Below are 16,866 nucleotides of genomic sequence, written 5' to 3'. Positions count from 1 at the left end.
TCACTGCACAGCATGGATTCACCAAGAACCAAGTGTCTTTATTTGATCCACTCTGCCTCCAGCTCCAATCCTGCCAAAATTGGGGTTGCAGAGTCTCAGAGCACCTTCAGGAGACCAAACTCTACAGACCCCGAGGACAACCATCCTCGTGGCCTCACCCACCCCCAGGTCACTGCTGAGCACACAGCTGCCACAGACAGCAATCCCTGTGTCACCTAAGGAATGCCATTGGCACTTAGAGATATTTGGGAATTTGGCTGGATTTCTTTTTTCTTCTTTTTGGACTTGACAATAATTATGTCCCCCCAAAATGAAAATTCAAACATAGGACTAAAAATCTTGTACCTGTCATCCAGTGGCTCTACCTGGTCTGAATGCAAACAGTCAACACTTAACTACATATTATCTTTCCATATTTAATAAATCTGCTGTTCATTCTGTTCTGTTACTGGAAAGATCAGGTTCCAGATATCAGGGATCCCTGGAATGCAATATATCACCAAAATGCAGGATCTGATCCAGCCACAGCATAGAACCACCTCTCAATTCCACACGAGATGAGGCATATGGGTTGGGTTATCCCTATCCTTGGTTTTTCCTTCATCAAACTGTACTGCCACAATTCTTCCTGCAGCACCACTGTTTCTAGTGAATGGATTCTAAAATAGAGCACTTTAAAGCTGCAATACAAGATAGATCAGAATATCAGGGTTGTGTACAATATAATTTGAGCTGAATTTTTACCCTTTCCTTACAGAATGGATTTTGTCATGTTATTCCAGGTTTTAAAAAATGCCACATTTCTGAAAATAGTAACTGCTTAGCACATGGCTGCAAATAATGAGACACAGTTCGGTCTGTCACTGAACATGCAAAGTGACCTGGGACATCTCTTTGGAGTCAACATACCTCTGTTTATGCCCTTTATCAGCAACTACAACAGACTCACTGCATATTCTGGCTGCACATTGGGACAGTAGATATTGAGTGTAGCAAAACTCAGAGTCCTCCTTGTCAGAAAAATGGGGTATCTGTGCTGAGTTTGGGACTGCTGAGTACACCCAGGACTCAGCTGGTGCTGCTCTCTGCCAAAACCTGCTGTGAGGAGAATTAATGTTGTACTGTAATGTTTGTGTCAGCTACTGGAGCTCATACACAGAACATGGGAATGATCATGGTGAAAAGTGGGGGCTGCCCCACCCCTGGAAGTGTCCAAGGCCAGGCTGGACAGGGCTTAGAGCAACCTGGTCTAGTGGAAGGTGTCCCTGCCCATGGTAGGGGGTTGGGACTGAATGAGCTTTAAGGTCCCTCCCAACCCAAACCAGCCTGGGATTCTGGGATAATGGTTTTGTTATTTGTGTCATCAACAGTTGTTTGAGAGCAAGTCAAAATCTCTTGGGGTCGCCAGGGGATCTGAGATTCAAGGACTGTTGGCCACAGTCATGCCCCAGCAAGTCCCACAGATGGCAGTTTGAAATCAGGTGTAAACTGTGAGCACATTTCACATTAACACTGTCCAGGGGGGTTAAAAAATAAAAGCAACATTATACACTGTTTTGAAACTTGATCCTCATGGGCTGCAGGATTAGGAAATGGTGTGTGGGGACTGCCCTGCTGGGGGAGGGACCTGCACAGTGTGAGTACAAGTCCTGCCTGGAAGGATGATCCTACCGTGGACGGCAACATGCACTTCAGTACCATTACTGGAGCAACTTCCTTTTAATAGATATATGTATATATATAAAATTCTGCTGATACTTCATGTATTTTCAGATATCTAATATTTAAAAGCATCCTTTATCATTGCTAAATTAGCCAAACCAGTACAAAATTAAGTGCAAGAAAAATACCAATTCCCATCAGTTTTGCCAGTAATACAAAAGGGGACGATTCAGCTTCTGCCATTTACAGTCACGTAGGAATTTGGATTTAGGATGAGTATAGGAAACCTTCCTACATTCAAAAGATGCCTCAAAATAATTTGTGTTCTGTTTTGTAATGGGAAAACTAATTTTTACAGAGATCACCTACTGGTTAGTTGTGGTGGAGGTAAAAACAAAAAGGACTTGGTGCTACCCTTGACCTAAACCCTGTGTCTGGAGCAGCTTCTGGACCCCCTGGAGATGGCAGAGGAGGTTTTCCTTGTAGCCTGTAGCACCTTCATCCTCAGCTAGAGATTTCTTATGCTCAAAAGGATGCTTTAGCATTTCCCAAAACACATTCCAGATTTGTTGGAGAGGAAGAGGAAAGTCGTGTTTTATGAAGGCACAACCATGCTGAATTTGCAGGAAAAAGGGTAGAGAACAAAAGCAGTACTGCACAATGCAGTTATAATACAAGGCTCATTCTTGAAACCTGAATATCATGCTAGAAGAAAATCTAGATATGTGTAATATTCTGAAGAAGTACTTTGAAGGCAATATTATTTGATTTTTTTTTTACTCAAAAAAGAACAAATGCTTCTGTGTAAATGTGGAGAGAATGGTGGTTGAGAAGGGAACTGAATGTTTGTATTGCAGCCTTAAAGAAGCACATTTTTACTGCAATATCCTTTTTTCTTTTGTAAACTACAGTCTGCAACTCAGCAGACCATGACTGAATGCTTTTGAAAACTTGTCGATTACAAACATGAAATCACAATTAATATCCTCTAAAAGTAATTTCAGAGTTCTCACGTCTTAAAAAAGGACAATGTGTACTGCTTCACAAGGTAATGCAGCTAATCAAAAAAAAAGGAGGGGAATTAAAGTATTTACATAATGAGCAATTCTACAGAAGGCGATCATCCCCATGTAAGCACGGCTGATTATATCCCACGCTGCTTTTAACAAACTCTACCAGATTGGAGCCAGTCATCAGCACTCTCAGGGAATCCTTAAAAGCCTTTTATGGTCTTTACATTTAGTGCAGAATGATGTTCTTCAGGTAGAATATGCTACTGAGGGAGGACAGTGTCAACACAAGGTACCAGCAGGAGAAGAGGACTTCGGCGTCACCGGTGATCCCATACTGGGCTGTACTGGGAGCTGCAGAGAGAAGGAAAAGGGGTTCAGTGAAAATTCCCACCAAATTCTTAGTTTTCATTAATTCTTCTAAGATAATACTTAGGGCAACAGAAGCATTCTCCTGAAAACCAGAGAAAACACTGGAAAAGCAGCCCAACCCTCCTGTCACCCTGCTCAGGGAATATTCCTGTTTGTTTAAAGAGGATAAATTGTTTTTAAGGCAAGCATTTAAAACTTGGGAGTACTTAGTGTCAGATGAATGTTTCATTTTTAACCATCTGAATAACTGATCTGTTTCTAAGTTACTGAGCATTAAGATCTACAGTGAAAGCAATAAGAGGGGACTAGATTTAATTCTGTTGGAAAGCAACTCATTTACTGCCTAAGTCTAAAAGCCAAAGTTTGACAATTTTGCTCAGCCAAAGACATTCCCATGTATTTCTGGCCTCTTTAAAGAAATTGTATTTATTTGTTTACCATGAAGGCTTCCTCAAATTCCTGAGTAAATACACACTAACTGCATGCAAAGAGAGGGAAAATACAAGAAAAGTATAATCCTGAATTCCAAGTCTTGATCAGTCCAAACACTGGAATAGAAGCACCCCTTTTCCATCTGTACAGAACCCAGTGCTATGAGATCTGTTGTTAATGTATGACATTTTATTTGGTGAAGAGTATGTGATACAACCAAAATCTATTTGGCTTCCCCCCACGCAGAAAGGTTCAGGTAATAAAACCAAAACAAAACAAGATTAAACTTGATTTTGCAGCTTAGTTTAGCGACTGATAACCGTGACTAACTGTGGGACAGGGCACTCTCCTCTCATTAAAAAGGGGCTTTCTGGGCGAAGTCAGTGTGACAAATCAACCTTTAATTTATTACCAGACCCAGGCGAGGCTGCTGGAGCAAAGCACAGGTGCTGTTTCATTTTACGGTATTCAAAGAGTTTCCTCAACTTAAAGATAATTTGAACTATGGTGGCTATAAAAGCCAGCGGAAAAATTATGTAAATCTGATTTCCTGCATATGAACCGGTACTGTCTTTCTAAGGCTTATTAAATCATACCTGGATTGTTTCAGCACAAAGGTACAAGGTGAGTTAATGAGGGAAAAATACACTGACTTGGGCAGATAATAGAGAAGAGTTATGGTTCCCAGAGCTGCCTAGCCAGGGGAATTTGATGGGAGAGAAACCTGAAGGAGAAGCAAATATGGAGAAGTTTAATTATCAATTATGATGTCACAGTAAGCCTACTGCATGACATACAGCTTAAAATATTGTGCTTGGCTCTTAAAAGGTCTTTAAAATTAATAAGCTTCTGCAGTCCTTTTCCACCTCAGAGTATTGAATTACTTTTCCTGTGGCTCCCTGAATACTTTCCTGTTCCTAACTTAATAAAATCCTATAGATTTTTTTGTGGTGTTTCACAAACTTGAAAAAGTAAAGAAAGTTTTACAATTTACAAATTTAAAGGTTCTTAGTATGGTCTGCTCAGTCCTTTACCTACAAGGAGTAATTATTTTGGTAAGTAATAAGCAGTCCTTGCTTCCATGAGCATTTGCTGTGCAATACTATGCAAGGGAACTTTGTTCTTGGATTGTTAATTTTCATGGTGCTGTGTCAGACTAAGCCCTTAGTTTAGGAATAAATGAAAAGGTTTAAACATTTGAAAATAGCATAAAACATCTGCTTTCCCCCCCCTTTGAAATCTTCCCCTGTCATTGTTTCACACACACACACACACACACACAGTCACAGTCTTAATATTCATGTAGGAAGATAATGGTGCAGGTATGTGTGATCAGGCATTAAATAAAGCTGGAATTATTTGAGTCTGTGATTACATCCACAGCTATCCTGGGCTTTTACATAATCCCTGTCACCACCATTACAATAGAGCATGACATTTATAACTGATTTTACAGCCTGTGAAGCTTATGGTGTATGAAGAGGGGAAGGAAAAGTGGTTGGCCTTCAGAGAGTTAAGGATTCTCCTCTAGAACACCACCTTGGTGACTCTTAATAGAAACCGAGGTCAAACGGTCTGGTTCCCCTTGTGCTAACCCTTGTGAAGGGTCTGGAGCACCACGAGTGGCTGAGGGAGCTCAGCCTGGAGAAAAGGAGGCTCAGGGGGACCTTCTTGCTCTCTGCAACTCCCTGACAGGAGGGTGGAACCAGGGAGGGGGGTGTCAGGCTCTGCTCCCAGGGAACAAGGGACAGGGAGAGAGGAAACAGCCTCAAGCTATGCCAGGGAAGGTTCAGGTTGTACATCAGGAGGAATTTCTTCCTGGAAAGGGCTGTCCAGCCCTGGCACAGCTGCCCAGGGCAGTGGTGGAGTCCCCATCCCTGGAGGGATTGAAAAGCCATGTGGATGTGGCACTTGGGGACACGGGTCAGTGGTGGCCTTGGCAGTGCTGGGGAATGGTTGGACTCGATGGTCTGGAAGGGTTTTTCCAACCTCAGTGATACTGTGATTTTATGAGTTGGTGATGAGCAAATTCAGTTCAGAGCCCTGGTAGTGATACTTTAAAATACCTCAAAAGACAGTGAATTTCCACCTAGAAGAAGATTAAAATGAGCTCGATAAAAAAATCTGATGTCTGAAATATAAAATGACCCAGGATTTAGAAGATGTAATAAGTTTAAAATGTCAGCTTCAGTCATGGACGGACAATAATTTCCTTTCTTGCTAATGGATAAGTCATTAAATGTTCCTTAGAGCCCGAGCAGCTGCATCCCTGTGGGTGAGGGAGTAACATCCAGCTGAGCCACACACAGAGCAGCACCACTGAAGAGCTGGGAAGAGATCATGGATTCACAGGCTGGTTTGGGTTGGAAGGGACCTGAAATGCCATCTCATCATTTACATGGCGGGTCAGCCCTTTGGAAGGAAAAATCCCACGACTGACCCCAAAGTCCCAGGTGCACATCTAGGATGCCCATGTGCTCTTATCAAGCTCGCTTTTCTTCTAATTTAGTGATTATTCTACATAATCCTAATGTTTTATACCAGCCAGCCATTGTGAAAATATTTAAGACACCCTTAGCACAGATAGGATTATATTCAGACATCTCTCCTGGTGCTGAATAGAAAGGAACAAAGTAATATTATATCAGTATCTCTAATTAATACAAGAGATTAGGAGAAGTGCTGTGCTGGAACACACAAACCAGCATTTCCTAACACCAAGGGCTGCATTAACCAGAAATAATTATAAGCTTTAATGCTGATGCCGTGTAGACAAAAGCACAGACCCCTTTAGGTTGTCTGAATAAGCAAGACTAATTCTGTTAAATGGATTATGCAGGGAGATGTTAATAAGCATTTCATTTAACTATATTCAGGTTAATCATTTACTATAGGAAAGCCTTAATAAATTGGATTTTTTCATGCAACATTTAAAATATCCAGCAAAGGAAGGAATAAACTAACTCAAGGTCAAAGCGGGAAGAAAAAAAAGATGAAAACGACTGGGCTGTCAAAAAATGTTCTTTTAAAAGAAAAGATTGTGAGATAATGGGCCTCGGAAGGCTCAGCCGAGTCCTGGGATAACATCTCTACATATTGTTACACTTGAAGTTAGTTGAGGATTTATGGCTGTGCAGGAGAAGGTCGACAGCCTCTGAAAGATCTATTGGAAAGGAATGGGTGATAGAGGAGATAATCAGCCTGGAGAGCTCCAGAACAGGCTCCAGAGGGCTCTGACCAAAGGGGAGCTTGTCAAGATGAGAAACATCGCCCTGTGCCTCAGAGGCCAGGGAGGGTTGGAGAAAGCTTGACCTTGGGAGAACAAAACCTTAAAGTCTTGTCTAAAAATGACTCCGTGAAGACACCGATTTGTTTAGTCTTATGCAAATGCAATCATCCTCCAGGCTGAGAGACAGGAAATTCACTGTGATGGAAAATTCACCAGTGAAGTTAAAGAGATAAATCCAAAGGAGGAGGCCCTTTTGAAGTGTGTGCCAGATGGAGGCTGTGATTAAACAGGGCTTTGACCATGATAATAACACTGGAAAATGCTGAGGATTTTAGTAATGTTGAAATGCTGTTGGACCACGGCTGTAGTGGCTGAGAGGTGGATGTGGAGAATGAGAAGGTCCTCTCCAGTCTCATGTTCCTCTGTTACTGGCATTGTTTTTTTTTTTAAAAAAATTACCCCTGTTGAGGCTACACCTTGAATCCTGGGGTCAGATTTGGGCTGCTAAGGACAAGAAAGACATTGAGGGGCTGGAATGTGTCCAGAGAAGGGAACAGAGCTGGGGAAAGGTCTGGAGCACCAGGAGTGGCTGATGGAGCTGGGAGTGGCCTCAGCCTGGAAAAAAGGAAGCTCAGGGGGACCTTCTTGCTCTCTGCAACTCCCTGACAGGAGGGTGGAGCCAGGTCGGGGTTGGGCTCTGCTCCCAGGGAACAAGGGACAGGATGAGAGGAAATGGCCTCAAGTTGCACCAGAGAAGGCTCAGGTTGTACATTAGGAGGAATTTCTTCCTGGAAAGGGCCGTCCAGCCCTGGCACAGCTGCCCAGGGCAGTGGTGGAGTCCCCATCCCTGGAGGGATTGAAAAACTGTGTGGATGTGACACTTGGTGACATGGGTCAGTGGTGGCCTTGGCAGTGCTGGGGGAATGGTTGGACTCGATCTCAGAGGGCTTTTCCAAACTGAACAATTCTGTGTTTCTGTGAATCCCTGAAATTCTTTTTAATGCGAGAGGAGTGTGCAGCACTGCCCAGGTCAACTTCCCCAGAGCAAGTGTGAAATGCACAATGATCCTATATTTGAAATAAATCTATAGGTTTGTCAGAGATTATTTTATAAGGGATCTACAGTCAAATTGTTTCTGTATCCCAGCAAAGAAAGTTAAGCGAGGAAACCAGCACTTCCCAAAAAGTGAAACATGTCTGTGATGGCTCATGGGGCACCGGAAAACTTTCTCACTGAGTATAAGGAACCGTTGGATGAGGATGCTCAACACACTGGACATGAGCCACAGCATGACCTACATCAAATATTTCAGCCCAGGGAATAGCCAAATTTGGCTCAGGTAATGCCTGGGCAGCCATTCCCTGTGTTGCGTGGATGTCATTTTGGGTAGAATCTTGCTTTGGTATATTTTCCATCCAGAAGAGCTCATCACTCCTGAGACAAATCCATCTGAAAATCCTTGAGAAAGGACACAGGAAATACTGCAGAAGTTTGTCCAAGAGCAACTCTACCCGGTGGATAAGCCAGAGCTGGAGAGGATAAAACTGAGAAGTGCCAGGTTCTTAACAGTGGCTTTATCCTTTTCTGAGATGGGAGTGCTGGCAGGAAGATTTCTAAGAAGAGTCCCCAGGAGAATGATGTTAATGATAAGAGAAGGGTATTGTCAGGCCCTGATCTTTGGTGTCCACACAGGGCTGCTCTCACGGGCAGGAACTGTAAAATGAGATGCTGATTTGTCCGTATTTCTAATTTAAAGGAATAAAATGGCATTTTCTGACTCTTAACATAGGAAAACAGAGAATAAAAAATTATTGCTAGAACTGCAGAAGCAAAAATCTACTATTTGTTGTGCTAAAATATTAAAGCTAAGTACTTTAAACACTTGAGATGTGCCACCAGCAATGTTTTAAAGTGAAATATTATCCCAGTGTATGCGTGTGTGTAGCTCTGTGTATACAAAGAAAATAAGACAGAAGCATTTCTCATGAAGACTCCACTTGGGACATGCCCTGTATCTAATTTAAAACTGGCTCTTGATACTGATTTTGACTGAGTTAAAACAAAAAATAAGGTATTTACAGGATGAAAATGAAAGTCAAGCAATCAAAACATGGTAACCATAGCCACCAGCTCTGTAATCTCCTAATTGTGGAAATACTTGGGTGAGGAGGCAGCAGGAGACACACGTTTCCCTCCCTGCCTTCCACAATAGTTGGAGTCACCCTTCCCATTCCATCTACTGAGAAATAACTGCAGTTAAATATTGTAAACAGCAACAAACTCATTGAAAACCAGCTAAAAATACACCCAGCAATGGAAATTATAAAGTCAGATCATTTTTCTGGGTTCTGGGTGTGATGGGACCTGCCAGACATATCCTGCAGTTGTTCCAACCAGACCTACTTAATGAACATTAAACAGCTGTGTTTCCTTAGGCTTGGAGAGACAGCGGAGCCGGAACTGATGGTGCTGCGAACTACAGGGAAAACAGTTTAAGTGTCTTAATTCCTGTTCTAAAACAACTCTCTGGAACAAAGCATTTCCAAAGTCAGCAACCTCTCAAAATACTGAGTGGGGGCACCTTAATATCTACAGATGGATACGAAGCACCTCTGACCCCCCTGGGCTGAGTCATCAGCAATATGTTTCTTGCAGTCGGAATTCTCCCTGTTCCAAGGAGACCATCCCACGCTTGGGATGGAGAGGGGAGCAGTTCCAGATCTAGACAACACTTTGGAAACATGATCCTGGGGCTGGGAAGAGCACTGGAGGGCAGCAGCAAGGAGCAGCCCCACTCCAAGGGGGGTGGTGGTGCCAAGAGGACATTGGGTCAGGTCACCTGTTGGATTTTCACTGTCTCCTGTTTCCTTTTCACACATTTCACTGCCTTGAGATCTGCCTGGGACAACCAACCCTCAGCAGCCTCTCCCTTACTTTCAAAAACTGTGCTAATAAATGGAACCCTGAAATTGTAGGGAATTTTCCCCCCAAAAGTTCATTCCTCCTTCCTGCCAGCTTCCAAAGTCTCATTTATTTTCCACATAAATTTGACTTTTCTCATACAAACTCAGGTTTAAATCTGGTTGTTATTGTTCAGAGCCAAACATTTAATTGAAAAAAAAAATAGGTGTGTTATTTTAGAGAAGCAAACATGTCTAATTTTTCAAACTTATAAATGGTTGAGTAAATAAAACTTATAAATGGTGGGTATATTTTGCATCTAATTTATACTTTAAAAAATCATGATAATGTGATGATATGTAAAGTTACAGACTGATTGGAAAATTTGGGTAACAACTGAAAGAGGGCAATATAACCTTTTCATTCTAATTAAAGGGATGCTCTTGTTGAAGAGTATTTAAGATACTGGAAAAAAAGGAGGCACATGGGATAGTTTATAATGAGCCACAATATGTGACAACTCACAAACCTTGACTTCGGACATTTTCTGTTCACATGGCAAAGTAATTGCTGTGGTTCTCAGCATCAATGTGTGCTTTTTCAAGGAGTTCAGCATGGAATTATTAGTGATCCCATAGTTAAGAGACCTACAGGAGTTATTCCCATTTTCTATTCAGTGTAGTACACCCTTGAGTTGTTACAAATCTGCTGCTGCTGCACTGGAATACATTCCAAAAAGCACTTTATACTGCCACTGTTTTCGCAATGAAGAGGAATTAGTGTAACTTTATTACCCAACTGTGATTTGTTTCTGAACTCACATTTTGAATTTTAATGTATAGCTGCCTAAAGAGAAGTTCCCATTTATGGGGAATTATTCACTCAATGGTTCCTAAAACTCCCTGTGGGTCCTGGTCCTTCTGACTGTATGGCCTTGCTGTTGTACCTGCTCAGTGATGGAGAAGAGAAGCATCTGGGGAGACCTCAGAGCCCCTTCCAGTGCCTAATGGGCTCCAAAAGAGCTGGAGAGGGACGTGGGACAAGGGATGGAGTGACACGACAAGGAGGAATGACTTCCTATTGCAGAGGGCAGGGATAGACAGAATATTAGGAAAGAATTGTTGGCTGTGACGGTGGTGAGGCCCTGGCACAGGTTGCCCAGAGAAGCTGTGGCTGCCCCATCCCTGGAAATGGCCAAGGCCAGGTTGGATGGGGCTTGGAGCAACCTGGGATAGTGGAAGGTGTCCCTGTCCATGGCAGGGGGTGGAATGGGATGGACTTAAAGGCTCATTCCAACCCAACCCAGTCTGGGATTCTATGAAATGTCTCTGAGTACCACAGACTCAGAGGTCTGGGGTGGCTCAGAAAGAGCCGCCTCACTCCAATCATTCCCACACTGTAGGACATTAGTCACAGCCCCAAAACAAACCCAATTTTAAACCCTTACACACTACTCTATGGTGTATCTTTAATAGAATTTCATTTAGACAGAGATAAACTTGATCATATAAAATAAAAACCCCTTCCATGAAATACTGCAAAGGAAAAGAATCCTTCTCATGCACTGATGGGATAAATGAAGCAGGTACTGAACATGGGGTGTCTCGATGTTTAACAGGATGAAATAGTACAGCCTTGATGGACTTGGTTCCTGCTGCAAGGAATATTTCATAATCCAGAGAAGTATTTATGAGGAAAAGTACTGTGAGGGAACAGAATAAAATCTGGCTTTACATATCATCCTTTTTACTCAAGTCATGTTCCATTTCTTTGTGTGGTTGAGATGCTCAGTTATGTTGGGAAAACGAAACATCTTTTAGGAACTTCAGAGTGGTGGATGTGAACCAGTTTTGGAGGAATGGGACGACTTTTAACAGACAGAGAAGATACCAGTCCCAGTCCTGGAATGAACCTGTGTTTAACTGGATCACCACCTGATCCAGTTTAACCAAAGGAGACAGAAGAAATCAGCCAAGCGGGGCCTGGAATCACTGGCTCTGAGCAGCCTGAACACAGCTCTCCAGACACAGCCTGCACCTGGTCACCCACAGCCCCACGTCATCTCCCCAGGTCCTCTGCCACCGACCAACAACACAAGAACTGTCCCTGAGCTGGGATTTAATGAAGAACCTCAAAGCTGGATGTGCCACAGTGGGAAGGAACTGCATGAATTCCAGGGCACAGAGGAAAATTCAAACTAAACTAAGGGAAATGTTTTGGCCAGAAAAGAAATAATTCACTTCAATAAGGCACAGGTTGCCCAGAGAAGCTGTGGCTGCCCCATCCCTGGAAGTGTCCAAGGCCAGGTTGGATGGGGCTTGGAGCAACTTAGGATAGTGGAAGGTGTCCCTTCCCATGGCAGGGGTAGAACTGGATGGGCTTTAAGGTCCTTCCAAACCAAAGCCAGTCTGGGATTCTGTGATATTTCCCAAGATGTGAGTATAAAGGTGTCCTAGTTCTGAGAAATACGGACTCAGAGACAAGTTCTGAATAGATACAGAATTTGAACTATTAATTTTCAGATATTTTAAGCTGTAATCCACAAGAGAAATGTACAACTCTCAAACTGTTTTTCTTGCCCCAGATTTGGTGAGAAACCCACTTTTTTCTGAGTTTATGTCTGGAAAAACTAAAAATTTGTCAGGAGCAGGAAAGAAACTCTTTCTTTAGAATGAACCCTGAAATCAATTTTAGAGACTTTTCTAAATGACGCAGCAACTGAAACCTCTATTTCTTTAAAATGATGCTTTATAACTGATATCAAACCTAATTGCTATTATTCATGGGAAGTCTCAGCCTAGCAGGCAGTTAGGTTGCCTCACCCTGGGGCTACACTATGGTGACTAAATATGAGCATCACAATCATCTTCCAAAGCTTTGCTTCAGAAAGGTGACTTCTGGAGTGTCTGCAGAGTGATGAACACACTGGTTCTGGAGCGCATATATGGACTCTTTTGTTGATGTGGCTTACAGGCTTTCTGTTTTAAGCTTTCAATTTCTTTAAACTAATTTAGATTTGAAAACCTGTGTTAAATTTGTTGTAAATATACAGTTTTCATTAGTCAAAGGTAAAAAGATTCTTGCTCATTTTGCAGAAGTTCTTGGCAGGCAGATGTGCTTGTTAATGTGATGAGGTCTTACCAGCATATCAGAGATCCACAGAATATCCTGAGTTGGAGGAGCCCACAGAGAATACCCAGTCCAACTCCTGGCCCTGCACAGACACCCCAACAATCCTACCCTGTCCCTGAGAGCATTGTCCAAATGCTCCTTGAGCTCTGGCAGCCTTGGTGCTATGACCACTGCCTTGGGGAGCCTGTTCAGTGCCCAACCACCCTCTGCAGGAATAATCTTTTCCTGATATCCAGCCTAAATGGATGAGATGCCAGAGTAAGGTTCAACCAATCCCTCACCCTGTAAGAATCCTCCAAGTCATTGCTTTTGGAACAGTCAGGGCAAAGGAAACCACAAATCCAGCTTTGGTTTATGAGCCTAAACCCTTTTGTCTTGTCTGGAAGATGTGGAATAGCAACAACTGTTGAGGTAGAGGGGGATAACAATTAGAAGGGATCATTTGAAAGGAAACTTGTAAGCTCAGCACAAATAAATAATGTATTATTTCATGCTACTGTGCAGTTTTCTGATCACATGACTGGTTTTGGATGTGATTTGTTCAAGGTTGGGACCACCTCCTTACCCACATATCTATGATACTCCTCCGGCCCTGATTTTGTGATCATCTGCAGCAATCAGCAAACCCAACCTTGATTAGCTTGAAATAGAAAACAAGCCTGATGCTGGTTCTGCATAGAAGTCCAAAATTAAACAGGAGAAAGGGTAATGATCTTCCACTGGACATGGTAAACACAGCTTTGGTTAAGAGGACATTGAGAATAAGACTAGAAAAGTACCAGAAAAAGCATTGGGAGAAGCAAGAGCTGCCTATTCCCATTCCCCATCCATGAGCTGTGGTGTGTAGCCCAGTTCTCATCTGTAACCCAGACCAGGGAGGCTGAAAAAGTTCTTCAGTGAAGGAGAACCAAGAAGAGCCAAGGACTGAGGCTCTCCATGAGAGACAGTCCCATACCAAGGGGTACAGAAATTTCTGAGTCAACCGAAAAGGTCCAAGCTGGATAAATTTCCCCACTTCAGAAGTTTGATGCTGCAGCAAAACTACGGAGTGACAAAGTCTGTTGCTGAGAACCACAGGTTGTTTTGAAAGTGAAGTGTTTTCAGGTCCTTACGCACCTAATTTTGGCAGCCTACAATAACTGCTTCCCTGACAATGTGGCCCTCATTTGTAAGTGTCACATTGGAGAAAAGGAAAAGCATTTTAATGTGACAGAAAAATTCGACTTGGGAGCTAATTACTTTAATTTGAGAGAATTTTTGGCTCATCTGCATAGTTGACAATTATTTACAACTTCCATTGGTAATTAGAGGTTGGGTCTCATGCACAAATATTGCAAATGGCTTTGAAGACATTTGCTGATCCTTCTAACTTTTAAAGGAAATGAATTTATTAGTTGTTAATATGTAAAATATTTGTACTTCTGACCTTTTGTTAAACATTCTTCCTATATTTTTAATGATTGGTTGTCAGAACAATTTTTCTCCAAGTGACGTGTGACATTGTAAATAAGCTCTAGAATTAAGCAGCACATTAAATCTCTGTGTTCAGTGGCAACCTTTGATAGTTCTCATATATCATAAGGACTCTGTTGGTTCTGCTACGTTGAGGCAATGTCATATGCATTGTGAATGATAATTTTTTACACTGAACTTCCCAGTTACTGGATGGTTTCAACATCATTCTTCTGCTCTTGACATAGGATGTTGAGTTAAGCAAGTTAGGACATGATTTCTCACAGTTTTTGGTGACTGTGTATGCGGAAGGAAATTTTTTGCTGAAGGAGCTGACACCTTTAAACAAATCTTCCACTGCTTGTCAGATGATTTCTAAGATGTGGGGTTTATTCAGCTCTGCTGTTGATTTCCTTATGCATTTCTTAGAGGTTTCTCTTGGTCATATTTCTGCATAGTATATATATTGTTCTTGTTTTATAGATATATTAAAAACCCCATAATCCATCCAAGTTCACTGCTGAACCTTGCTAAGAGCCAAGGAATTAATCATCAATAGTGCTTTGATTACAATAAGGTGATGGATGAAATAAATAACAAAGTCCAACTGTTTACTGATTTCAGAAGGTTTAGTGGCACCTTGAATCATAACACCTCTCAAGCTGTTCCAGGGAAGGTTCAGGTTGGACAGCAGGAAGAATTTCTTCCTAGAAAGGGTGGTCAATCATTGGAAGGGGCTGCCCAGGGAGGTGGTGGAGTCCCCATCCCTGGAGGTGTCCAAGGAACGACTGGATGTGGCATTTAGTGCTCTGGGCTTGGTGACAAGATGGAGATTGGACACAGGTTGGACTCAGTGATCCTGGAGGGCTTTTTCAACCTCAGTGACCCTGTGATTCAGTGATTTTGTGATTGATTCTGTGATCTTGTGAGCTGACTAGGCTGGTGTTATCTCTTGGGTCTGTCTTGTCTGTCAATAATGCTCAATCCTGTCCTTTTTCATGGGGTACATCTTACATTGAAGGACACAGGGTAAGTCATCCACGTAAAAGCAATGCACATCTCGCTGGCACGTGAAATCCCTCTAACACACATTTTTACAGAACTACCAGCAAATTATGTACTCAACAGCATCAATAAAAGAGCGGGTTACCTGGCAGTTTTACATTTCCTACATTAGTTAGTAAATGCAGTGGCCACCCTTCCTCTCCTATAGTAAAATCTGCTGAGCCTTTTCATGAAGGATGATTGCAATTTCCACCGGGCTGTGTACTCAAGGAAAAAACATAACTCATCAAAAGCTGAGCTATTTGCTCTTAAGATACAAGAGCGTTTTTCTTGAACACTTGACGTGACATTAACTATTCATGAAACTCAAGAGTGTTCAAACACTGCCTAAGTAAAATTGTTACTACTTTTCAACTTGATTGAGATCTTCTCTGAGCTATCCTCTGCAGCAGCCAGCAATGGGCTCCCCACACATGAGGAATGCAGAGAGTGTGCAGGTACTGCAGCTGTGAACTATCGATTCGCTGAGAGTTGAGTTCCTCCTCCCACACTGATTCATGATCACGGCCTCCATTTGGGTCACACAGTATTTAACCACTTGTAAATTTTAATTAAATGATTTGTCACTTTGAGCATATAGTTTGTCATCCTGCAGCTGAGTGATGTGCCTCTCTCGGGGACTGACTCAAGGGAGGGCATCCATCTCTCCTGTCACCTGCCTTCCATTAGGGGGATGTAGCCATGGCACAGCAGGAGGGTCCGTGCGACATGAGCCACTTCCACGAGCGAGTCCAGCCCACCAATCATAAAAACACAATTTCCTCTTTTGTCATCAACATGCATTTAACTTTCTGCTGGAAAGCAGTGCCAGGAAAGGTCCCTGGAGGTCCTGTCAGTGGCCAGTTGGCCATGAGTCAGCAGTGTCCCAGCAGCCAGGAGGGCCAACTGTGTCCGGGGGGGATCAGACCCAGCATCGCTGGTTGGGCCAGGGAGGGGATTGTCCTGCTCTGCTCTGCACTGGGGCAGCCTCACCTGGAATATTGGGGCACCACAATATAAGGAAGATATGAAGCCATTATAAAGTGTCCAAAGCAGGGCAATGAAGGTGAAGGGCTCTGAGGGGAAGCCGTGTGAGGAGCAGCCGAGGGCACTTGGTCTGTTCAGCTGGAGGAGACTGAGGGGAGACCTCATTGCAGTTACAACTTCCTTGGGAGGGGAAGAGGAGGAGCAGACACTGTGGGGACCAGAAACAAGACATGAGGGAATGTCCTGAAGTTGTGTCAGGGCAGGTTTAGGTTGGGTATTAGGAAACGGTTCTTCCCCCAGAGGGTGGTTGGGCACTGAACAGTCTCCCCAGGGCAGTGGTCACAGCACCAAGGCTGAGAGAGCTCAAGGAGTGTTTTGGTGATCCTCTTAGGCTCATGGGCATGATCCTGTGCAGGGCCAGGAGTTAGACACAATGATCCTTGTGGGTCCCTTCCAACTCACATATTCTGTGATTTTGTGATTCTGAGTGCACCAACCCCTTTTCCCTGCAGCACTTGGCAAAACACTGTTTTCCCTTCCAACAACTTACTTTCTCCTTTTTCCTGTGCAAATCTCACACGTAGCTGCCCAAGTGTCTTTTTCCTGCCAGCCTTGAGATAGTTGTAGCTCTGGGAACTGCTAAG

General features: G+C 43.0%; 1 protein-coding gene across 1 annotated transcript in view; it reads right to left on the bottom strand.

The window, feature by feature from the left end:
- Window positions 1-17: 17 nt before the first annotated feature.
- The window catches only part of NEGR1 (neuronal growth regulator 1), a 117,793-nt gene continuing 100,944 nt past the window's right edge, over window positions 18-16,866 (bottom strand). The window contains exon 8 of the mRNA XM_029959735.1: window positions 18-3,026. Within this exon, the coding sequence (XP_029815595.1) occupies window positions 2,902-3,026 (125 nt within the window). The 3' untranslated portion in view covers window positions 18-2,901. The remainder of the gene's footprint in view (window positions 3,027-16,866) is intronic.

The sequence above is a fragment of the Manacus vitellinus genome, unplaced genomic scaffold (assembly GCF_001715985.3).
Source record: "Manacus vitellinus isolate BGI_N305 unplaced genomic scaffold, ASM171598v3 scaffold_21_pilon, whole genome shotgun sequence".
Taxonomy (NCBI): Eukaryota; Metazoa; Chordata; class Aves; order Passeriformes; family Pipridae; genus Manacus; species Manacus vitellinus.
This window is presented reverse-complemented; position numbering and strand designations above follow the sequence as displayed.